Here is a 26,149-nt window from a genome sequence, read left to right as displayed (position 1 = left end):
TTAAATTTGGCAAATCTGTCATTAGCATGGATGGATACCAAAGCTGGTGTGGATTTGGTGGACCAGTGTCATCAACATGGACGGGTGCCACAGTTTGTGTGGAGACAGTAGGTGAGTGGGCCTGCTCCTGTACTGTGTGACCATAAGGACATATGTCCTCGTGCCCCCCCACTCCAAGAAGAAAGGCTGTTCCTTCAGTCTATTCACAGAAAAACAGCACAAATCATTAGTTGATTGAAGGATACTGGAAACTGGTTAGAATCAAAATAAAGCACTTAATTTAAACCTGTAAAATTTATTTAAATGATTCACATTGCTATTTACATACAATTGTGAAGAGGGCACTGAGCAAAAGCACAGCGCAGAGGGTAGTTCAGCGAGAGATTGTCATTTCCTTGTAAAGAGTTCAAGTTAATTATCTTACAAAAATACACAAAAAATTGACCTAAGGCACTGTTCTGGTCTGTGAACTGTCAGTGAGAGGTGATCGTGACTGCCGTAAGTACATGTTACAGACCAGAAGATTCTCATTTCTATAAACTGCACCAACAAAAAAAACAGCTGAATAGCCAAGTGAGGGTATTCCTTTTGCAGTCGATATAGCTGAGAATATCAGTCACTGCAGCCTGAGGCTCCTTATCGGATTAAAAAAAAACTGAGAACAGGAAAACATTGAGTAAAGCTCATAGATGGAACAACTGCTATGAAAAGATACACCTTCCTATGGACGGCAGCAGCTAAATACGTTGGGAAGCTGAGGGTGAAAGCAGCATAGGGTTTACAGCCACATCTATCAAAAGTGGATTGTGACCTGCTGGGCTGCAGTGAAGAGGCTCTTCAAAGATAACTGATCCTGACATGTTGCCTTAACGTTTCTTATTTATACCTCATTAATACAATATGATGTTTGGAAGAGAAATCTCAGAACAGAAAGACCATCAGGAAATAGTCTTCTGGCCCAATACTGTTTTGAATGTAAAACAAATTAATACTTAAGATGTATACAGAAATACTTAAATACATTATGCCAAATAAAACGTCTTACCTTAAAATAAGTGAAATATATGTAAATGCTAAGTTCCTAACAACAAATAAACAGAGTTTATAACAGAAGCTATTTCATTAACGTATGTTAGTGCAGGCTTATTAAAAATAGAATATTCTAGAAGGATGAAACTGAAAAAAGGAGCCAATTAAATAATCGGTTAATTCACAATTTCTATTTCAGTACAACATTAAACAGCGGAAATGTAATGACCTTCAACTAATACTTTCATATTACTGCGCTCCACCACTTCTCACAATATTCCTTCGAAACACGTCTCCCAACTCACTGTTACATTGTCCCACTCCCAATATAGCTCTCCCACAGCCGAATCTATTTAAACATCTGTGTGGGGAGTGAGTGTTACCTAGCTGCTACATCCTATCATAATTACCTACATTTCCAGTTGAATAATCACTGAGGTGAGACAAGCCATCACACTTTAACCATTAAAAGTTAAAATGCATCACAAGTCTGACTTTGCACATGAAACAGATTCACAACAGAACTGCAACACTTTTTCAGCCCCATTGCTTTATGTGAACCATAGCTGGTTCATTACTGTCACGTTATTATTAATAACTTTACTGAACAGAATTAACTGCTCACAGAACGATAAGCACTATTCACCCTGCATAAACTCATTCCTGTGTGACGAGGGTGACAAACCAGAGCTAATCCAATATGAAAATCAAGGTAGATCCAAATAACTCGTTTGACAAGAGAGGGAGTTAGGAAAGGAATTTGACAGATTAACCCAAAAACAGGTTAGAAAAATCTACCAACAGAAGTCAAGGAGCAAGCTCCTGAAATATGGAACGGTGTAAACCAGCATTCACCGTGGTGATGGATTCATTAGTTCTTCTGCGCACACTGAGAAGTCCTCTATAAGCAGCTTCATGTAACAAGGTGTTCAGCACTCGGTAAAATACTGAATGTGTAAGTGCAATTCCAATCAGGACGTTCAGAGTTCTGGGAAAACAGAACAAATTTCACATTACAAGACAGTCAGCGATACAGCACAGAAATACACTCTTCAGCCCAATGGGTCTATACTATTAACCACCAATTTACACCAATCCTATATTAATGGCAGATTTTAATCTCCCCTTGCCCCCACCAGCTCCCTGAACATTCTACCACTCACTTCTACACTAGGATCAAGTTACAAAGGTTAAATTAACCTACTAATACGTCTTTGCGATGTGGGAGGAAACCAGAGCACCCAGAGAAAGCCCACAGCCACAGGGAGAACATGCAAACTCTACACAGACTGTGCCAGAGGTCAGAAATGAACCCAAGTCACCAGGTGCTATGAGGCAGTCTCTCAGTTAGCTGCACCACTGCCTAAAATGTACACAGTGCATAGCACAGAGGCAGGCTATACAGCCATACAGTTTACAATGTGTTTCATGTGCTCTCAGACTGCAGTCACACTCATCTAAAGCATACACAGTACAATGCAGACGCTAGTTAAACAGCCATTCAGTTTACAGTGGGTTTTGTATGCCTCTCAGACTGTAGTCACACTAACTAACCTAAAATATATAGAGTACAACACACAGAGGTGGGCTATACAGCTGTTCAGTTTAAAACCACTTTTACACTGGAACATTGGGATCTCTCCTGTGGAAGGTATGACCTCTACAAAGAGAAGGGTAACGCCTGAACCTGAAGGGGCAGATTTGGCAGAGTTGTTGTGGAGTTGGCAGGGTGATGGGAACTGGAGTGATAGTGCAGTTGGTATACAAGTCAATGCTGTGTGTAGTGAGACTGTGAGGATGGACAGTCAGGTGATAGGGCAAAATTGCAGTCAGTGGGATGACGTGAGATATAACATATGGGGGCAAAATAGAAAAGGGAGATGAATGCAGGACTGAGTGTTACACTGAAATGCGTGCAGTATACAAAATATGGAAGATGATCTTGTAACGCAGTTAAGAGATTGACAGGTAAAACGTTGTAGGCATCAGTGAGACATGGCTGAAAGAAGATCACAGTTGGGAGCTTAACATCCAAGGATATGCACAGGTAGGCAAAGGTGGTGGGTTGCCTCGGTTGGTAAAAAATGAAATCGAATCATGAGAAAGAAGTGGCATAAGACTGGAAGATGTAGAATCTTTCTGGGTAGAGTTAGGAAAATGCAGGAGTAAAAAGACACCGATGGGAGTTATATACAGGCTCCCGAACGGTAGCCAGGATGTGGGACATAAGTTTCAGTGACAAATAGAAAAGGCATGTAATAAAGGCAAAATGAATGAGTCATTATGCAGGTAGATTGGGAAAATCAGATTGATGTTGGAATTTGTAGAATGTCTACAAAATGGCTTCTTAAAGCAGCTTGTGGTTGAGCCCCCTAGGGGAAAGGAAATTCTGGATTGGGTGTTGTGTAGTTAAGTAGATTTGATTAAGGAGCTTAAGATAAGACTATAAGACATAAGAAACATGAGCAGGAGTAGGCCATCTGGCCCATCAAGCCCTGTTCCGCCATTCAGTAAGATCATGGTTGATCTTGCCATGGACTCACCTCCACCTACCTGTCTTTCCCCCATAACCCTTAATTCCCCTACTGTCCAACCTTGTCTTAAATATATTCACTGAGGTAGCCTTCACTGCTTCATTGAACAGAGAATTCCACAGATTCATCACTCTCCGGCAAAAGCAGTTCTTATAGCATTACCTTATAACATTACCTCTCAGCTCCTAAATTCAATTCCACGATTAATGAAGGCCAACACACCGTATGCCTTCTTAACCACAGAGTCAACCTGCGCAGCTGCTTTGAGCGTCCTATGGACTCGGACCCCAAGATCCAATGTTGGCATTCATTTCCAGAGTACAGAATACAAGAGCAGGGATGTGATGTTGAGGCTGTATAAGGCACTTGTGAGACTACACTTGGAGTATTGTGTGCAGTTTGGGCTGCTTATTTTAGAAAGGATATACTGACATTGGAGAGGTTCAAAGTGATTCACGAGAATGATTCTGGGAATAAAAGGGTTACTGTATGAGGAATGTCTGGCAGCTCTTGGGCTGTATTCCCTGGAGTTCAGGAGAATGAGAAGGGATTTCATAGAAACATTCCAAATGTTAAAAGGCCTGAACAGATTAGATATGGCAAAGTTATTTCCCATGGTAGGGGAATCTAGGACAAGAGGGCACGACTTCAGGATTCAAGGATGTCCATTTAGAACTGAGATGCGGAGAAATTACTTTAGTCAGATGATGGTAAACCTATGGAATTCGTTGCCACGAGCGGCTGTGGAGGCCAAGTCATTGGATGCATTTAAGGCAGAGATAGATAGGTTCTTGATTTGCCAGGGCATCAAAGGGTATGGGGAGAATGGGGATGACTGGAAGAATTGGATCAGCCCGTGATTCAATGGCGGAGCAGACTCGATGGGCTGAATGGCCGACTACTTCTCTTGTATCTTATGGTGTTTATCTTTACACTTTTCATTTTTACTTTATCCATACTTCTCCAAACTGTTAAACCCACCCCCCTACTCCTTAGATTAAAGCCCTATCCATAGCCCTCGTTACACGATTTGCCTAGATCCAGGTCCCATCACAATTCCGTTTGGTGCAGCTCCCTCCTTCCCCAATACTGGTGCCAATTTCCCATGACCAAACTCACTTCTCTCACACCGATCCTTGAGCCACACATTTAAACTCTCTAATCTTCTTGACCATATGCCAATTTGCATGTGGCTTAGATAGTAATCCAGAGATTACCACCTTTTCAGTTCAACTGTTTAATTTAGTCCTAGCTGCTCATATTCCATCAGCAGAACCTCTTTTCTCGTTCTACCTCTGTCATTGGTACCCACATGGACCATGACAACTGGATCTTTCCCCTCCCACTGCAAATTGCTCTGCAGGTCAGATAAGATGTCCTGAACCCGGGAACCAGCCAGGTAGCACAGCCTTCGGGACTCTCTAACCTCAGGACAGAGAACTGTCTATTCCCCCGACTATACTATCCCCAAATTACCACTATATTTTTCTTCTCTCCCCCCCCCCCACCCTTTTGAATGGCTCCCTGAACTAAGGTGCTACAGTTAGGTTGCTCATCCTTCTTACAGCCCCCACTCCCATACACACAGGGAGCAAGAATCTCCCTGGTGCCAGGGTCTGCGATATCTCGGATCGAGTTCTTGGTATTCTCAGGAGGGAGGGTGAGCAGCCAGATGTCATGGTCTATGTAGGGACCAGTGACGTGTATAGGAAGAAGGAGGAGGTCTTGCAAAGAGAGTTTAGGGAGTTAGGTGCAAAGCTGAAGGACAGGACCTCCAGGGTTGCAATCTCAGGATTGCTACCCGTGCCACGTGATAGTGAGGCTAGAAATAGGAAGATAATGCAGCTAAATATGTGGCTAAGGAGATGGTGCAGGAGGGAGGGCTTCATGGGGGGGGAGAGAGGGAGGGGGGGAGAGAGGGAGGGGGGGAGAGAGGGAGGGGGAGAGAGAGGGAGGGAGAGAGAGAGGGAGGGAGGAGAGGGGGGAGGAGAGGGGAGGAGAGGGGGGAAGAGGGGGGAGGAGAGGGGGAGGAGAGGGGGGAGGAGAGGGGGGAGGAGAGGGGGAGGAGAGGGGGAGGAGGGAGAGGGGAGGAGGGAGAGGGGAGGAGGGAGAGGGGAAGAGGGAGAGGGGAAGAGGGAGAGGGGAAGAGGGAGAGGGGAAGAGGGAGAGGGGAAGAGGGAGAGGGGAAGAGGGAGAGGGGAAGAGGGAGAGGGGAAGAGGGAGAGGGGAAGAGGGAGAGGGGAAGAGGGAGAGGGGAGGAGGGAGTGAGAGGAGGAGGGAGTGAGGGAAAGGAGGGGATAGGGGAGAGAGAGGGTGGAGAAGGGGAAGGGGAGAGAGGGAGAGAGAGGGGAGGGGAAGAGAGGTGGGGAGAGTGAGGGGATGAGGGAGAGGGTAGATGAGGGTGGATTTTGGAGGGTGAGGGGGAGGGAAGAGGGAGAGGAAGTGTTTGGGGTAGGGGAGGAATGAGAAGAAATTGTTGGCACTTCAGTTCAAAATCTTGCATGAAGTTTTTTACTTTAAAAGATTTTATTTTCCACATTTGTTAATGTAATGAAAAGTTTCAAGGTTGGTCTTTCCTTCTTGTCTTTTTACAGGGCAACTAAGATATATTGGCTACTTTAAGCCCATTGAAAAGGACACCAGGAACATCACCAACAACCAAAACCAGCAACCAGAATTTCATCGTTTTCCTCTCTGAAATTCAAGCAACCAGCTGGAACAAAAGCTGTGATTTTCTTGCCATTCTTAATAAGTTGCATTTGAACCATAAGACATAGAAGCAGAATTAGGCCATTTGGCCCATCGCGTCTGCTCCACCATTTAATCATGGCTGATCCTTTTTTCCCTCATCAGTAACACTCCCCAGCCTTCTTCCTGTAAACTTTGATGTCGTGGCCCATCAAGAACCTATCAATCTCCGCCTTAAATACACCCAACGACTTGAAAATCCAAATATACAACATCCACTACATTCCCTTTATCTATCCTACATTTAATCTCCTCAAAGAATTCCAACAGGTTTGTCAGGTAAGATTTTCCCTCAAGAAAACCATGCTGATTTTGTCCTATCGTCCTGTGTTACAAATACTCTATAACCTTAATCTTAACAATTGACTCCAACATATTCCCAACCACTGAGGTCAGACTAACTGATCTATAATTTCCTTTCTGCTGCCTCCTCTTTTCTTGAAGAGTGGAATGATATTTGCAATTTTCAACACCAACATTTTCCAGGGCTGCAGTATCTCTTTGGCAGGGCATGTACCTCCAAAGGGGTAGGCCTTTAAGGTTGTGCACAAATGGGCTTTCTTGCATTGATTGCCATGCCAATTCTGATCACAATGAAGGTACAGACACACTGGCACTTAACTATGCTGCAGGCTCCGCCGCTCAGCGTTTCAACTTGAAATGTCAACAATTCCTTGCCCTTACCCTTCACAGATGCTGCTTGACTCACTGAAATGCTTCAACAGATTGCTTGTTTTCTAGACTTCAGCATCTGCTGTCTCTTTGTGTTTTAATGCAGGAAACTTAATGGACACTTCTACAGTGATCAATTGCTTAAAAAACAAATTCAAACTTCTGATCTGCAGTGGTACAATTGGAGTGGATGTTCTTTGAATTATTAGCTGAGCAACAATGCACTACATTATTCCAGTGTTCCTATCAGCCTGTACCCAAGCGGAGTGATGGGACTTGGCTCTATCCCATTACCTCATAGACCATTAGGAAGTGTTGAAGCAGACTGTACCTGCTGCTCCCTCGATGGGTTTGGCCAGAGACGTCACTCCTCCATTCTCTTCACATCCAATCTCCGGAATGCTTTGGTTACAAACCTGGGCGTCGCAGGCAGCCACGGTTAACTTGCTTGTCTTTGAACAAACACCAAGCTCGATAAACTCATCAATGATCCATGAGCTGGACTTTCCATTCTGATGTACAACACTTCCATCTACTTCACCGACATTTATAAGTTCTGATATAACACAGTTGTCCTTTGGTACAGTGCTTAATTAAGAAAATAAAAAGCATATTAGTGAGAGAACCCAAAAATATGAACAAAATCTTTTGATTCATATTACTCAATAACACACAATTCTGGCTCTATTCTCACCTATTTTTAGTTACTATTTGGATTTACCAGGTCAGCCTCCTGTTAAGTGGACAGTTCTAACAGAAAGTCACTGACATTGACACTCACTGGGTTTCTCACACAATCGATGTTGAGGCTGCCAGTGTTTCCTGAATTATTTCAGATCTGTACATCCATACTCACGAAAATGTGGTGAGTTCTATCTCCTTGCATGAGTATTTTTCTTAAAAACAGTAGCCAGTGCACAGGCAAGGGAAGTGTCCACGGCATTGGCAACAAGAGAAGGCAGGCACGAATACCACCAAACGTGGTGAATCCTTTCTCTTTGCATGGGGGCTTTTCTTATTTTTTAAACCATAAAAGAGAGGATCTAACGGCCATCTTCGGAGTGGGGGCTAGAGTCAGGGTAAGAACTTAAAGGCTTTGACTCAAGAGACTTTGATGAGGAGCGGCTGAGGCCAGAGAAACAGGTAAGAAGGGTAGGTTTTTCCTTTCGTTGTTGCTGATTTGGTCTTGGTTGATCATTGTACAGTGCAGGCAGGATGGCAGATACAGCAGTGGAATGCATCTCCTGTAGGATGTGGCAATTCCTGGAACCTGATGGTCTCTCTGATGACTACACCTGCAGGAAGTGCAACCAACTCCAGCTCTTAAAAGACTGCATTAAGGAACTGGAGCTGGATGAACTAAGGATCATCCGGGAGGCAGAGCAATTGATAGATACATAAGACTTTTGAGCAGGTGGTTACACCCAGATGCAGAATTCAGGGAGTAAATGGGTGAACACTGAAAGAGGTAAAGGGAGAAAAAAATCAGTGCAGAGTCCCCTGGTGGCTGTTCCCATCAGTAACAACTATAACCCTTTGGACACTGACGACGAGGATGACCTATCTGGGCAAGGCAGCAGGAGCCAGACCAATAGCACTGGGGTCGGCTCTGAGCCTCAGAAGGGTAGGGTGAAGTCAGGTGGAGCAAGTCACAGGGGACTCAATAGTTAGGGGATTCTGCGGCAACAAAAGAGATGCCAGAATATTCTTCAGAGGAAGAGTGAGCAGCCAAAGGTCATGGTACATACAGTGGCATGCAAAAGTTTGGGCACCCCGGTCAAAATTTCTGTTACTGTGAATAGCTAAGCGAGTAAAAGATGAACTGATTTCCAAAAGGCATAAAGTTAAAGATGACACATTTCGTTAATATTTCAAGCAAGAAAACTTTTTTATTTCCATCTTTTACAGTTTCAAAATAACAAAAAAGGAAAAGGGCCCGAAGCAAAAGTTTGGACACCCTGCATGGTCAGTACTTAGTAACACCCCCTTTGGCAAGTATCACAGCTTTGTAAATGTTTTTTGTAGCCAGCTAAGAGTCTATTAATTCTTGTTTGGGGGTTTTTCGCCCATTCTTCCTTGCAAAAGGCTTCTAGTTCTGTGAGATTCTTGGACCGTCTTGCACGGACTGCTCTTTCGAGGTCTATCCACAGATTCTCGAAGATGTTTAGGTCGGGGGACGGTGAGGGCCATGGCAAAACCTTCAGCTTGCGCCTCTTGAGGTAGTCCATTGTGGATTTTGAGGTGTGTTTAGGATCATTATCCTGTTGTAGAAGCCATCCTCTTTTCATCTTCAGCTTTTTTACAGACGGTGTGATGTTTGTTTCCAGAATTTGCTGGTATTTGATTGAATTCATTCTTCCCTCTACCAGTGAAATGTATCCCTGTACCACTAGCTGCAACACAAGCCCAAAGCATGATCGATCCAACTCCGTACTTAACAGTTGGAGAGGGGCTCTTTTCATGAAATTCTGCATTCTTTTTACTCCAAACATACATTTGCTCATGCGGCCAAAAAGTTCTACTCAAAAGGTTCCAAGGAACATCTAAACGTGCCTGATGCATTTTGGAAACAAGTCCTGTGGACTGATGAAGTTAAAATAGAATTTCTTGGCTGCAATGAGCAAAGGTATGTTTGAAGGAAAAAGGGTGCAGAATTTCATGAAAAGAATCCCTCTCCAACTGTTAAGCACAGAGGAGGATCGATCATGCTTTGGGCTTGTGTTGCAGCCAGTGGCACGGGGAACATTTACTGGTAGAGGGAAGAATGAATTCAATTAAATATCAGCAAATAAATTCTGGAAGCAAACATCATACCGTCTGTAAAAAAGCTGAAGATGAAACGAGGATGGCTTCTACAACAGGATAATGAACCTAAACACACCTCAAAATCCACAATGGACTACCTCAAGAGGCACAAGCTGAAGGTTTTGCCATGGCCCTCACAGTCTCCTGACCTGAACATCATCGAGAATCTGTGGATAGACCACAAAAGAGCAGTGCATGCAAGATGGCCCAAGAATCTCACAGAACTAGAAGCCTTTTGCAAGGAAGAATGGGCAGAAATCCCCCAAACAAGAATTGAAAGACTCTCAGCTGGCTACAAAAAGCATTTACAAGCTGTGATACTTGCCAAAGGGGGTGTTACTAAGTACTGCCATGCAGTGTGCCCAAACTTTTGCTTCAGGCCCTTTTCCTTTTTTGTTATTTTGAAACTGTAAAAGATGGAAATAAAAGTTTTCTTGCTTAAAATATTACAGAAATGTGTCATCTTTAACTTTATGCCTTTTGGAAATCAGTTCATCTTTTACTCGCTTAACTATTTACAGTAACAGAAATTTTGACCAGGGGTGCCCAAACTTTTGCATGCCACTGCTCGGTACCAGTGACATAGGCAGGAGAGGGGTAGAGGTCCTGCACAGTAAGTTTAGGGAGTTAGGAATGAAGCTGAAGAGCAGGGCCTCCAAGGTAGCAATCTTTGGATTACCCCCTGTGCAATGAGCTCGGGAAGGTCAGAACAGGAAAATAGCGCAGACGAATGAGTGGCTGAGGAGATGGTGCAGGGGGCAGGGTTTCATTGGAACCTTTTCTGCAGAAGGAGTGACCTGTACAACTGGGACGGGTTGTACCTGAACTGGAGGGGAACCAATATTCTGGAATGGAGGTTTGGTAATGCTATTGGGGACGGTTTAAAATAGATCTGCAGGGGGGTAGGACCGAAGTGAAGAAGCAGAGGATGGGGCGGTTGGCGTACAAGTAGACACAGTTTGTAGGGAGTTTATGAGGAAGCATAGGCAGATGATAGAGCAAAGAAGCACTCAGCCAGATGGTTTGAGATGTGTCTATATTAATGCAAGGAGTATCGCAAGTAAGACAAATGAACTTAGAGCATGGACCAATACGTGGAACTATGATGTTGTGGCCATTACAGAGACGTGGATGTCTCAGGGGCAAGAATAGCTGCTGAATGTGCCAGGCTTTAGACCTCTCAAAAAGGACAGGCAAAAGAGGTGGGGGAGTGTCTTTGCTAATCAAGGATAGTATCATGGCTGCAGAAAAGGAGGAAGTCATGGAGGAATTGTCTAAAGAATCATTGTGGGTGGAAGTCAAAAACAGGAAGGGGGCAATCACTCTACTGGGTGTTTTTTATAGACCCTCCAATAGTAAAAGAGACATAGAACATAGAACATAGAATAGTGCAGCACAGTACAGGTCCTTCGGCCCACGATATTGTGCCGACCCTCAAACCCTGCCTCCCATATAAGCCCCCACCTTAAATTCCTCCATATACCTGTCTACTAGTCTCTTAAACTTCACTAGTGTATCTGCCTCCACCACTGACTCAGGCAGTGCATTCCACGCACCAACCACTCTCTGAGTAAAAAAACCTTCCTCTAATATCCCCCTTGAACTTCCCACGCCTTACCTTAAAGCCATGTCCTCTTGTATCGAGCAGTGGTGCCCTGGGGAAGAGGCGCTGGCTATCCACTCTATCTATTCCTCTTATTACCCTGTACACCTCTATTATGTCTCCTCTCATCCTCCTTCTCTCCAAAGAGTAAAGCCCTAGCTCCCTTAATCTCTGATTATAATGCATACTCTCTAAACCAGGCTTCATCCTGGTAAATCTCCTCTGTACCCTTTCCAATGCTTCCACATCCTTCCTATAGTGAGGTGACCAGAACTGGACACAATACTCCAAGTGTGGCCTAAGCAGAGTTTTATAGAGCTGCATCATTACATTGCGACTCTTAAACTCTATCCCTTGACTTATGAAAGCTAACACCCCATAAGCTTTCTTAACTACCCTATCCACCTGTGAGGCAACTTTCAGGGATCTGTGGACATGTACCCCCAGATCCCTCTGCTCTTCCACACTACCAAGTATCCTGCCATTTACTTTGTACTTTGCCTTGGAGTTTGTCCTTCCAAAGTGTACCACCTCACACTTCTCTGGGTTGAACTCCATCTGCCACTTCTCAGCCCACTTCTGCATCCTATCAATGTCTCTCTGCAATCTTTGACAATCCTCTACACTATCTACAACACCACCAACCTTTGTGTCATCTGCAAACTTGCCAACCCACCCTTCTACCCCCACATCCAGGTCATTAATAAACGTGGAGGAGATTGAGGAGCAGATGGGGAGACTGATTCTAGACTGGTGCAATAATAATAGGCTTGTTGTGATGGGTGATTTTAACTTTCCTAATATTCACTGGCATCTTCTTAGAGCAAGGGGTTTAGATGGGGTGGAGTTTGTTAGGTGTGTTTGCGAAGGCTTCCTGACACAATATGTAGATAAGCCAACATGAGGAGAGGCTGTGTTTGAACTGGTATTGGGAAATGAACCTGGTCAGGTGTCCGATCTCTTGGTGAGAGCGCATTTTGGAGGCAGTGATCACAATTCCATCTTCTCTACCATGGCACTGGAGAGGGATAGGAACAAACACTTTGGGAAAACATTTAATTGGGGGTTGGGGGAAATATGATGCTATTAGGCAGGGACTTGGGAACATAAATTAGGAGATGTTCTCAGGGAAATGCATAGCAGAAATGTGGCAAATGGTCAGGGAACACTTACATGGTGCTCTGCATAGATATGCTCCATTGAGGCACGGAAAGGACGGTAAGTTAAAAGAACTGTGGTGTAAAAAGGATGTAGAAAATCTAGTTAGGAAGGAAAGAAAAGCTTACAAAATGTTGAAGAAATGAGATACTGTTAGAACTCTGGAAAATTACAAGGTTGCCAGGAAGGAGCTCAAGAATGAAATTAGGAGAGCTAGCAGTGGCCATGAGAAGGCTTTGGCAAGCAGGATTAAGGTAAACCCCAAGGCATTCTACAAGTATGTGAAGAGCAAGAGGATGAGCCGTGTGAGAACAGGCCCATCAGGAACAAGAGTGGAAATGTGGGCATGGAGCTGGAAGAGGTAGCAGAGGTACTTAATGAATACTTTGCTTCAGTATTCACCAGTGAAAAGGACCTTGGCAATTGTGGGGATGACTTACAGTGGACTGAAACGCTTGAGTGTACAGACATTATGAAAGAGGATGTGTTGGAGCTTTTGTAAGGTATTAAGTTAGATAAGTCGCTGGGACCGGATAAGATATAGAAACATAGAAAACCTACAGCACAATACAGGCCCTTCTGCCCACAAAGCTGTGCTGAACATGACCTTACCTTAGAATTACCTAGGCTTACCCATAGCCCTCTATTTTTCTAAGCTCTATGTCTCCATCCAGGAGACTCTTAAAAGACCCTATCGTTTCCACCGCCGTCGCCGGCAGCCCATTCCACACACTCACCACTCTCTGCGTAAAAAACTTACCCCGACATCTCCTCTGTACTTACTTCCAAGCACCTTAAAACTATGCCCTCTCATGCTACCATTTCAGCCCTGGGAAAAAGCCTCTGACTATCTACACAATCAATGCCTCTCATTATCTTATACACCTCTATCAGGTCTCCTCTCATCTTCCGTCGCTCCAAGGAGAAAGGCCAAGTTCACTCAACCTATTCTCATAAGGCATGCTCCCCAATCCAGGCAACATCCTTGTAAATCTCCTCTGCATCCTTTCTATGGTTTCCATGCCCTTCCTGTAATGGAACCAAGCTACTGTGGGAAGTGAGGGAGGAGATTGCTGAGTCTCTGGCAATGATTTTTGCATCATCAACAGGGACGGGAGAGGTTCCGGAGGACTGGAGGGTTGCAAACATTTTTCCCTTTTTCAAGAAACGGAGTAGAGATAACCCAGGAAATTATAGACTAGTGAATCTGACTTCACTGGTGGGCAAGTCGTTGGAGAAGATCTTGAGAGACAGGATTTATGGGCATTTGGATAAATATAATCTGATTAGGGATAGCCAGCATGTCTTTGTCAAGGACAGGTCGTGCCTTACAAATCTGATTGAATACTTTTGACGATGCAACAAAACACATAGATGAAGGTAGAGCAGTGGATGTAGTGTATATGGAGTTCAGTAAGGCATTTGATTAGGTTCCCCATGCGAGGCTCATTCAGAATGTCATGAGGCATGGGATCCAATGAATCCAGAATTGGCTTGTCCACAGAAGGCAAAGGGTGGTTGTAGATGGTTCGTGTTCTACATGGAGGATGGTGACCAGTGGTGTTCCGCAGGGATCTGTTTTGGAACCACTCCCTCTTTGTGATTTTTATAATTCACACGGATAAAGAAGTAGTGGGTGGATTAGTAAGTTTGCTGATGATACAACAGTTGGGTTTCTTGTGGATAAGACCATAAGACCATAAGACAAAGGAGCAGAAGTAGGCCATTCGGCCCATCGAGTCTGCTCCGCCATTTTATCATGAGCTGATCCATTTTATCCTATTTAGTCCCACTGCCCCGCCTTCTCACCATAACCTTTGATGCCCTGGCTACTCAGATATCTATCAAACTCTGCCTTAAATACACCCAATGACTTGGCCTCCACTGCTTCCCGTGGCAACAAATTCCATAGATTCACCACCCTCTGACTAAAAAAATGTCTTCGCATTTCTGTTCTGAATGGGCGCCCTTCAATCCTGAAGTCATGCCCTCTCGTACTAGACTCCCCCATCATGGGAAACAACTTTGCCACATCCACTCTGTCCATGCCTTTTAACATTCGAAATGTTTCTATGAGGTCACCCCTCATTCTTCTAAACTCCAAGGAATACAGTCCAAGAGCGGACAAACGTTCCTCATATGTTAACCCTCTCATTCCCGGAATCATTCTAGTGAATCTTCTCTGTACCCTCTCCAACGTCAGCACATCCTTTCTTAAATAAGGAGACCAAAACTGCCCACAGTACTCCAAGTGAGGTCTCACCAGCGCCTTATAGAGCCTCAACATCACATCCCTGCTCCTATACTCTATTCCTCTAGAAATGAATGCCAACATTGCATTCGCCTTCTTCACTACTGACTCAACCTGGAGGTTAACTTTAAGGGAATCCTGTACGAGGACTCCCAAGTCTGGATAGTCTGGAGGGTTATCAGAGGTTACAGCGCGACATCGATAGGACAAAGAACTGGGCTGAGAAGCACAGATGGAGTTCAACCCAGACAAGTGTGAAGTGGTTCATTTCGGTAGAAGACAGAATATAATGTTAATGGTGAGGCTCTTGGTAGTGTGGAGGTTTAGCGAGATCTTGGGTTCACTGAACATAGGATACTCAAAGCTCCCGTGCAGGTTGACAGTGTTGTTAAGAAGGTGTATGGTGTAATGGACTTCATCAACCGTGGGATTGAGTTCAAGAGTTGTAAGGTAATGTTACAGCTATACTTAGTTAGACCCCATCTGGAGTACTGTGTTCAGTTCTGGTCACCTCACTTCAGGAAGGATGTGGATACTATAGAGAGAACGCAGAGGAAATTTACAAGGATGTTGCCTGGATTGAAGAACATGCTTTATGAAAATAGTTTGAGGGAACTTGGCCTTTTCTCCTTGGAGGATGAGAGGTGACCTGATAGAGGTGTATAAGATGATGAGAGGCATTAATCGTGTGGATAGCCAGAGGCTTTTTCCCAGGGCTCAAATGACTAACACGAGAGGGCACTGTTTCAAAGTGCTTGGAAGCAGGTACAGAGGAGATGTCAGGGGTAAGTTTTTCACATAGAGAGTGGTAGGTGTGTGGAATGCACTGCCGGCGATGGTGGTGGAGGCGGATACAATAGGACCTTTTAAGAGCCTCTTAGATAGGTACATGAAGCTTAGAAAAATAGAGGGCTATGCGGTAGGGTAATTCTAGGCAGTCTCTAGAGTAGGTTACATGGTCGGCGCAACATTGTGTGCCGAAGGGCCTGTAATGTGCTGTAAATTTCTGTGTTTTACCTACCTTACACCCATCGCTGACTAACAAATACAGATACCTAACTTAGCATAAGACCACAAGACATCGGAACAGCATTAGGCCATTTGGCACACCGAGTCTGCTCTGCCATTCAACCATGGCTGATCTTTTTTCCCTCTCCTTAGCTACACTCCCCAGCCTTCTCCCTGTGACCTTTGATGCCATGTCCTATCAAGAACCTAACAATCTCGGCCTTAAATACAACCAATGACGTGGCCTCCTCAGCTGCCTGTAGTAACAAATTCCACAAATTCACCACCCTCTCACTAAAGAAATTTCTCGCTTCTCTGTTTTGAATGGACGCCCCTCTATCCTTGTGCCCTCTTATCCTAGACTCCCCCACCAAGGGATACATCCTTTCCACATCTACTCTGTCTAGGCATTTCAGCATTTGAAAGGTTTCAATGAGATCCTCCCTCATCCTTCTAAATTCCAGCAAAAGCAGACCCAGAGCTATCAAACATATGATAACCCTTCCAGTCCCGCAATCAGCCTTGTGAACCGCCTCTGAACCCTCTCCAATGCCAGCACATCGTCTCTCAGATGAGGAGACCAATACTCCAGATGATGCCTCACCAATGCCTTATAAAGCATCACGTCCCTGCTCTTTTTTTCAAGACCTCTTGAAATGAATGCTAACTTTGCATTGCCTTCCTCATCACCAACCCTACCTGCAAGTTAACCTTTAGAGTGTTTTTGCACAAGGACTCCCAAGTCCCTTTGCATCTTAGATTGTCAGATTTTCTCCCCATTTAGAAAATAGTCCGCACATTTACTTCTACTACTGAAGTGCATGACCATGCATTTTCCAACACTGTATTTTATTTGCTACTCTCTTGCCCATAATCCTAATCTGTCTAAGTCCTTCTGCAGCCTACCTGTTTCTTCAACACTACCTGCCCCTCCACCAATTTTCGTATCATCTGCAAACATGGCAACAAAGTCATCTATTCCATCATCTAAATCACTGATGAACAGCATAAAAAAAGTGTTCCTAACACCGACCACTGTGGAACACCACTAGTCACTGGCAGCCAACCAGAAAAGGATCCTTTTATTCCCGCTCGCTGCCTCCTACCAATCAGCCAATACTCTAACCATGCTACTAACTTTCCTGTAATGCCTTGGTAAACAGCCTCATATGTGGTACCTTGTGAAAGGCCTTCTTAAAGTCCAAATATACAACATCCACTGCATCTCCTTTATCTCTCCAAGACGTAATCTCCTCAAAGAATTCCAACAGGTTCGTCAGGCAAGATTTTCCCTCAAGGAAACCATGCTGACTTTGTCTTATCTTGACCTGTTTCACCAAGTACACGATAACCTCATCCTTAAGAATTCACTCCAACATCTTCCCAACCACTGAGGTCAGGCTGCTAGTCTATAATTTCCTTTCTGCTGCTTCCTCCTTATACCCATCACTGACTCTATGACAAATACAGACACCAGCCACCTTACACTCAGCACTACTCACAAATACAGACGTCTACTTTACACCCATCACTGACTCAAGAGTCAATGATGGGTGTAAGGTTAGGTGTCTTTAAATAGTGATGGATGTAAAGCAGGTGTCTATATTTGCCATAGGATCAAATATAGACACCTACCTTACACCCATCATTGACTCTATGACTGAAATACAGACACCTACCCTACAGTCACCACTTCTTTTTAAATCATGTCGCACCAGACATTCAGCCATTCTTGTCTGGCGCGTGGTGTCAGGATTGCTCTCCTTTCGGATTAACCGGGTCACGATATGAACGTTCCTGACTTGACCCTTTTTTTTCACGAGGCCGAGTGGCTAGCTCGACGCCCAACCACTGACTGACAAATATAGGTACCTACCTTACACCCATCACTGACTCTTCATTCAGATGCACTGCAATATTATCGATTACGCTGACACCGTTTAATCCTATTGGTTCCTCTCCTACAGCTTCAGTCAACTCCACACAATCATGAGATGGGTCTTGAAGTTCATCCATTCCATTGGTGCTATCTGAGAAATGCAAAGACAGAGAGGCAGGGATGGAGAGAAGCGGAGGGGGGGAGAGGGGGGTGGGAGAGAGGGGGGTGGAAGGGGGAGACAGAGGGGAGAGAGAGGGAAGGGTAGAGGGGGATGGGGAGGGGAGAGATCGAGGAGAATGGGTGAGTGGAGAGTGGGAGGAACAAGGAGGAGGGCGAGGGCAGAGGGAGAGATGGAGAGAGAGAGGTTGAGAGGTTGGGAGAGGGATGGGGGGAGAGAGGACGGAGTGGAGTGGGGGACGGTGAGGGTGAAGGATGGCAGGGGAGAGGTGGCGGGGGAATGGGGAGAGAGAAAGAGGGATGGTGAAGGTGGGGGAGAGGAGGTGAGCGGTGGGGGATGATGGGGTGAGGTGATGAGGATCAGAGGGAATGAGAGGGTGGGGGTGAGCAGGAGGAGAAGAGGGTGAGGGGGAGGGGGGTGGGGGGACGGGGGTGGGTGGAGGGGTGGCAGGGGTCGTGGGGTGTGGGGGAAAGGGGAGGGGAGAGAGGAGAGGGGGGAAAGGGGAGGGGGAGAGGGGCGAGGGGGTTGGGGAGAGGAATGAGAGGGAATGAGGGATGGGGAGAGGGAGAGGGGGTGAGGGGGAGAGGGAGGTGATGGGGAGAGAGGGGTGAGTGGATGAGAGGGGTGAGGGGATGAGAGGGGTGAGGGGATGAGAGGGGTGAGGGGATGAGGGGGTGAGGGGGTGAGGAGGAGAGGGGGTTGGGGAGAGGGGGTCGGGAGTGGGGGTCGGGAGTGGGGGAGGGGGAGGGAAAAGCTTTAACATCTGCAGTGACACATTGGATCTGTTTTAAACAAACAAACAGCAACTTTGATGTGTGTTGCTTGAATTTCCAGCATCTGCAGAATTCCTCTTATGAACAGCAAGATTGCATGGCTCTGGCTGGTGGGGACGGTTAGGTGTGTGCTGGGGATCCTACAGTGAGTGGGACCAGTCAGTCCGAAGTGGGGAGGAGGGGCGGTAGGTGTCCCAGAGTGGGGACAGTCATGCTGGTAGAGACGTCTCCCTGAACTACAGTGGATTTGAGTGTTGGCAGAGCTGCTGAATGTCTGGCTGTCCCTTTGGGCTTGTTGAGTAGCCAGTGCAGCACAAGGGGCTGTTGATGTTAGAGCCGGGGAACTATGTATCACTGAGTCAGGTCTGCATCAGTTCTGGTACTGGACCTCGCAGGCTCCTATGTAAGAGCAGCGTGAAGATCTGCACCATACTTTCACCCAAATCACATGTAACCCAGTGACAGCTGGTCAGAAGCCCATCTTTGTCTGGGTGGTTGGGATAGAGGGCTGCTCAGGTCTGTTATGATTTTAGAGGCCTCAATAGGCATCCGTTAGTCTCATGAGATCATGGATTTGCACCTTGGAAAGTTTCCACGGCACAGCCTTGGGCAAGGTTGTATGGAAGACCAGCAGTTGCCCATGCTGCAAGTCTCCCCTCTCCACGCCACCGATGTTGTCCAAGGGAAGGGCATTAGGACCCATACAGCTTGGCACTGGTGTTGTCACAGAGCAATGTATGGTTAAGTGCCTTGCTCAAGGACACAACACGCTGCCTCGGCCAAGGCTCGAACTAGACAAACACCTTAACCACTTGGCCACGTGCCAACACAAGAGGCCTCAAGCAGAAATTTAAAACCTATATCCACTCACTCACCTACTTCATCTGTATCCCCATTTCTTGGCTCATCCTCACCGCTCTCTTCAGCTGCCTCATCATGCAATCTTTCAGTCTGTTGTGCAAAAAAAGTGGAGACACTCACTGTTGGACATTTATATGCTATGCAGGCGGCCAGCCAGCCCATCATGGCCAATACTCAAGTTTTACCCAGCAAGAATCGATTGATCACACATGAAATTTTGAGCTACAGTACACCACAACCTCAGCGAGATTTTGGAGGGGAACAGGATCTGCGAACCCCAACATTTCAGGCTGCATGTACAGGGGTTTCTGCAGAGCACATCCTCCATAGGTAGAATTCAAGCTCTATTCTGCAGCACAGAAACCACAGTCAAATTAACCCTCTCATCACTCCTGCACACACGACTTCTGAATTCACAATTATATTCCAAAACCTTCAGAACCCAAATCAAGGTGAAATTCCTTATGGACAGCACAGTGACACAACTAGTTGAGGTGCTGTAATCTTACAGCTCTTGCCAGCAGCTACTGTCTGCACGGGCAATGCAGTGACACAGCTGACTGAGGTGCAGTCAAAGGCCAAGTCAAAGGCAACAGGATCTCAATCCCCTGACCTGCTTCTGTAGCAAGTATTTATGGCTCAGTCAGTGAACTCCTCGATCAATAGAAACATAGAAAATTGGTGCAGGAGTAGGCCATTCGGCCCTTCGAGCCTGCACCGCCATTCAGTATGATCATGGCTGATCATCCAATTCAGAACCCTGTAGCTGCCTTCTCTCCATACCCCCTGATCCCTTTAGCCACAAGGGCCATATCTAACTCCCTCTTAGATATAGCCAATGAACCGGCCTCAACTGTTTCCTGTGGCAGAGAATTCCACAGATTCACCACTCTCTGTGTGAAGAAGTTTTTCCTCATCTCGGTCCTAAGAGGCTTCCCCTTTATCCTCAAACTGTGACCCCTCGTTCTGGACTTCCCCAACATCGGGAACAATCTTCCTGATCTAGCCTGTCCAATCCCTTTAGAATTTTATATGTTTCAATAAGATCCCCCCTCAATCTTCTAAATTCCAGAGAGTATAAGCCTAGCCGATCCAGTCTTTCATCATATGAAAGTCCTGCCATCTGGTGAACCTTCTTTGTCTATGGCAAGAATGTCTTTCGTCAGATTAGGGGACCAAAACTGCACACAATACTCCAGCTGTGGTCTCACCAAGGCCTTGTACAACTGCAGTAGTATCTCCCTGCTCCTGTACTCAAATCCTCTTGCTATGAATGCCAGCATACCATTCGCCTTTTTCACCGCCTGCTGTACCTGCATGCCCACTTTCAATGACTGGTGTATAATGACACCCAGGTCTCGTTGCACCTCCCCTTTTCCTAATCGGCCACCATTCAGATAATAATCTGTTTTCCTGTTCTTGCCACCAAAGTGGATAACCTCACATTTATCCACATTAAATTGCATCTGCCATGAATTTGCCCACTCACCTAACCTATCCAAATCACCCTGCATCCTCTTAGCATCCTCCTCACAGCTAACACTGCCGCCCAGCTTCGTGTCATCGGCAAACTTGGAGATGCTGCATTTAATTCCCTCATCTAAGTCATTAATATATATTGTAAACAACTGGGGTCCCAGCACTGAGCCTTGCGGTACCCCAATAGTCTCCCTGAGGCTGTTGGTGTGGAAACACCTTCTTCCTTGGCTTTGGTGTTTGTCTTTATCCTGGAATTAGCGAGGGTGTAGATTTAGCACGGAATTGCCAGGTGTGAAGTACGGGGGCTGGGCAGGAAAAATAAAACTTGCAGGAATAGAATCTGGAAACATAACCGATTGCAATGAATTCACCTTTGATTGTTCCTGATCATCCTTCCTGGTTCTCCTCATGATCTCTTTAATTCTCTGTAAATTACAGGAAACATTAACTTGTGCAGGACATTAGGAACTAAATAAAATATTCAAACCTTACACGCAGAAGATATACACTTTACACATGAAATAATGTGAAAGCCTGCAGCCAGAATCGAAGCTGCTCTGACTCCAGGTTTGAGTCTGGAATTAGATTCAGAATCAGGTTTATTATCACCGACATGTGTTGTGAAATCTGTTAACTTTGCAGCAGCAGTTCAATGCAATACATAATATAGAAGAAGAGGGGAAAATACTAATAATAATATGTAAATCAATTACAGTATACATATATTAAATTGATTAAAAATCATGTAAAAAAACAAATAATATATATTTAAAAAAAATGAGATAGTGTTCATGGGCTCAATGTCCATTTAGGAATCGGGTGGCAGAGGGGAAGAAGCTGTTCCTGAATCGCTGAGTGTGTGCCTTCAGGTTTCTGTATCTCCTACCTGATGGTAACAGTGAGAAAAGGGCATGCCCTGGGTGCTGGAGGTCCTTAATAATGGACGCTGCCTTTCTGAGACACCGCTCCTTGAAGATGTCCTGGGTATATGAATATTCTCTCATGTTGGGAAGCACAAGGAAAGGGTTATAACTTCAGCACAGAAATCTGGTGAAAGCAGAGGGTTAATTCCCCTGCACGCACACATATCACCTCAGACCAGTCAGACACGGGTCTTGTGAGCTACAGAACAGCCACAGATCAGAGATGTGATGCAGCCAGAGTGGACCAAATTCAAACCAAGTAACTACTGAGCAGATGACTTGAAACTTTGCTGCCCTCTGCAGGTCTTCACTGTGCTGGGCCTGTTTGCTTTGAGTGAGGTATCAGCCAGAAATCAGTTAGTCTGATTGCAATCTCATGTGATGTCACCTGGGAGCTGATCCTGATTCGGAGACCTCCTGTGTAAGGACGGATGTGTCTGGAGAGCTGCTGTACGTGGGCAGTGCAAGGACAGAGAGATGCAGCTGTCCATTCGGTAAAGCACCGGCCACAAGCTCAGTAAGTCTCACCCTGCAGATTCCCCACAACTCCCCCATTAACCCCTACAGAAAGCCCAACCAGGTATACCAGAGAAATTAGTAGCCTAGACAAAGCAAGTAAACACTTTTACCTGATATACATTAATTTAAATATTTTAATTACTTTAACGGTGCATGACCTTGAATGCAATTTCTAACTTATGAAGATACTGATGATCTAGACCAGTGGTCCCCAACCTCCGGGCTGCGGACCGATACACTGCCGCAAAGAATGCAGGTGTGCGGCGGTAGCCGGGATGCACTAATTAACTAGGTGCCACCCGGTACGTAAATGTCAGCCCAGATCAGAGGTGACACAATCTGCAATCACCTCTGATCTGGGCTGACATCTATGTGCCGGGCGGCACCTAATTAATTAGCTTGTTTATTTCGGCTTTTTTCTTAACTATATGCTGGGTGCGGGACGCTACCGCTGCACCCTTGCATTCTTCGCAGCAATGTATCGGTCCGGAGGTTGGGGACCACTGATCTATACCTTCAAACTGGACTATTCCCTGGTGTGATGACATATGCCCCAGACTGCTACGGGAGATTGCCGAACCTCGATAGAGATAGAAGGCAAATGTGGCTCCATCATCCCAGGAGAACAGCAGAAGACAGGCTGGTGAGGCTGAACATCAGTGGGAGGGAAATTATTGGAAAAAGTTGAGAGACAGGATTATTGACACATTGTCAGCCTTGTTAGGGGAAGATCTACCTAATTGAATTTTTTTGATGAAGTAATAATGAATATTGATGAGGACAATGCAGTCCACATGGACTTCAGCAAGGGTTAGCTTACTGATGAGGTCCCACATGGGTGATTGTTCCCAAAGGTTGGAGTCGATGGGATTTAGTAAATTGGCAGTGGATCTAAATGTTAGATTTGTAATGGAAGACAGTGGGAGATGGAGGAGGATTGTTTCTGTGATTGGTCTGTTATTGTCACTAAGCATCACTTCCCAAATTGCTTCTCATGTTTCAAACTTTTGACTTGCTCTCTGATAGCACTGTCTTCACTGAACTCTATGGTCAGAGGATCGAGCCCCACACTGTGTGGAACTCCATGGTCAGAGGATCGAGCCGCACACTGTGTGGAATTCTATGGTCAGAGGATCGAGCCCCACACTGTGTGGAACTCCATGGTCAGAGGATCGAGCCCCACACTGTGTGGAATTCTATGGTCAGAGGATCGAGCCCCACACTGTGTGGAATTCTATGGTCAGAGGATCCAGCCCCACACTGTGTGGAACTCTATGGTCAGAGGATCCAGCCCCACACTATGTGGAAGAGAGCAATGCTGTGGCCCTAAACACCTGACTGCCGTTAGGAGGAATGGGGGTAACAGATGCTCACTTCCCGTCTCTGCTACAGGACACTGAAGACAGAGCTCAGTAACACCCAAGGACCAGCTTTAGGGAACATCATCACACACGTGTACAGTATGGCCTTTCTGCATGTGGTAAGACCAGACCATCTGAGTACCTCGAACATTTTGTTTGCTCATCTGTAGTACTTAGTATTTTTCACGTTTTATCATTCTCCATCCTTCATTTATAACTGGATGCTAGCCTGTCCGTCTTGCCTCCCAGCCTAGGCTCTGTTGAGTTCTGCAACCGACCCTTGCCCTGCAAAGATAGAGCCCGTTCAGACCCACCTTCCTCCGGGCAAGCCGCTCTTGCTCGTTCTGTTGCATGATTCGCTCCCGCTCCTGTCTCTGCCGCTCTGCCTCTCTCGCTTCAGCCTCTTCTCTCTGAAACATAGCCGTTAAGATGTCACCACCGCAACTCTGAGATGACAACACACATGCTTTAGTACATCTTTGACTGTGTTGGTCATTGTCACAACCAGTGCATTTCACAGTATGTTTTGTATTGCTCTTCTTCAGAAGGCAGGTGGGATCCAGGATCAGCCAAGATAGAATGGTGGAGCAATCTTGATGGGCTGAAAGGCCTAATTCTGCTCCCTTGTCTTATGGTCTCTTCTAAAAGCTGTGATTATATTTATATTCTATTAATTCAATGGATAATCTTGGAATTAAAAAGTGGACAGATCCAAATTCTGTACTTATTAACTTACCTGCTGAAATCTGAACTTCAGTGTATCTGTGTTACAACATTTTGCAATATTCTATAAATCTTGGGAAAAATTAAAGATTAGCTTTATTTGTCGCATGTACATCAAAACATTCAGTGAAATGCATTGTTTGCATCAACTACCAACACAGTCTGAGGATTGTACAGGGGGCAGCCTGCAACTGCTGCCATGTTTCTGCTGCCAACATAGAATGCCCACAACTTATTAACCATAACCAGTATGTCTTTGGAAAGTAGGAGGGAACTGGAGCACCCGCATGATACCCATGCGTTCATGGACAGAACGTACAAACACTTTACAGATAGTGGTGGAAATTGAACCCCGATCTTACAGCTGACCATTATGCTATCGTGCCACCCTAAACAGAGAGCTGTTCCTTTGCAGATACTCCCAGGAATCTCAACTTAAAGGTGGAGGACATTAGATTAGTGTATAATTGTTATTTTCCTTGTAGTTTAACTTTCTTATGTCTATTTGTTTGTTCTAATATAGTTACCTATGTATACGAACCTAAGGGGGACTAATATTGTTGCAGGCATGTTTGCTAAAGCTGTTTGGGAGGGCTTAATCTAATTTGGCATGGGGAAGAGAACCGGAGTAATTGGGCTGAGGATGATTTGACTTACAAACAGAGGTAGTGTGCAGTGAGGCTGCTAGCAAGCAGAGGCTGATGATAGGGCAAAATTGCAGTCAATGGGGTGAGTTGCAGAAAGGGGTGACGGATATAGGACCGAAGGTGTTATATTTGAATGTATGCAGTATAGGTGTCCCCCGCTTTACGCCACTTCGCTTTTACGAAAGACCAATATTAGTACCTGTTTTTGCTGACCGAAAGAAATCCGAAGAGGATTTTTGCTTTTACGAGAAAAGATGCCCGCTTTAAACTTGTGTTTACCCCGAGAAAGACTAGCATGACCGTGAAGCCTTGCGCAGGCAGGTGTGTGCACATGCGTGTACGTGCCAATTTTTTTCTACAAATTGGTTTTGGCTAAATCTTCCCGATTCTGGTAAGTGAAACTACACTGTACATACATTATGTCTACGTTATATAGGCTGTATATTTATCATGTAATTCCTGCTTTTGCTATATGTTAGCGTTATTTTAGCTTTTATGTGCTATTTGGTATGTTTTGATAGGTTATTTGTTGGGTCTAGGAACACTCAAAAATTTTTTCCACATAAATTAATGGTAATTGCTTCTTCGCTTTACACCATTTTGGCTTACGAACGGTTTCATAGGAACGCTCTACCTTCGGATAGCGAGGGAAACCTATATGTGGAATAAGATAGATCAACTTGTAGCACAGTTACAGATTGGCAATTATGCTGCTGTAGGCATCAGTGAATTCAGACTGGAGGAACATTGTAGCTGGGAGGTTAATATCCAAGGAGACACATTTTAGTGAAAGGACAAGCAGGCAGGTAGAGGGGGCGAGGTGGCTCTGTTGGTAACAAATGAAATTAAATCATAAGAGGTGACACAGGATCGGAGGTGTAGAATCATTGTGGGTAGAGCTAAGAAACTGCAAGGGTAAAAAGACCTAGATAGGAGTTACATACAGAACCCCAAACAATAGTAAGAATGCGGTCTACAAATTACAAAGGGAGATAGAA

At 45.3% G+C, this 26,149-nt stretch overlaps 1 protein-coding gene across 8 annotated transcripts in view; it reads right to left on the bottom strand.

Moving 5' to 3' along the window:
- Positions 1 to 275: 275 nt before the first annotated feature.
- Positions 276 to 26,149, bottom strand: part of map7d3 (MAP7 domain containing 3) — a 171,469-nt gene continuing 145,595 nt past the window's right edge. For all 8 annotated transcript variants that reach the window (XM_072271073.1, XM_072271075.1, XM_072271076.1 and 5 more), the window contains 6 exons: positions 24,096 to 24,191; positions 21,350 to 21,403; positions 19,514 to 19,589; positions 17,685 to 17,838; positions 7,315 to 7,571; positions 276 to 2,017 (listed from right to left, as the gene is read on the bottom strand). In XM_072271073.1, coding sequence (XP_072127174.1) covers positions 2,010 to 2,017; positions 7,315 to 7,571; positions 17,685 to 17,838; positions 19,514 to 19,589; positions 21,350 to 21,403; positions 24,096 to 24,191 — 645 coding nt within the window. In that variant the 3' untranslated portion in view covers positions 276 to 2,009. The remainder of the gene's footprint in view (positions 2,018 to 7,314; positions 7,572 to 17,684; positions 17,839 to 19,513; positions 19,590 to 21,349; positions 21,404 to 24,095; positions 24,192 to 26,149) is intronic.

This window comes from Mobula birostris, chromosome 10 (assembly GCF_030028105.1).
Source record: "Mobula birostris isolate sMobBir1 chromosome 10, sMobBir1.hap1, whole genome shotgun sequence".
Taxonomy (NCBI): domain Eukaryota; kingdom Metazoa; phylum Chordata; class Chondrichthyes; order Myliobatiformes; family Myliobatidae; genus Mobula; species Mobula birostris.
This window is presented reverse-complemented; position numbering and strand designations above follow the sequence as displayed.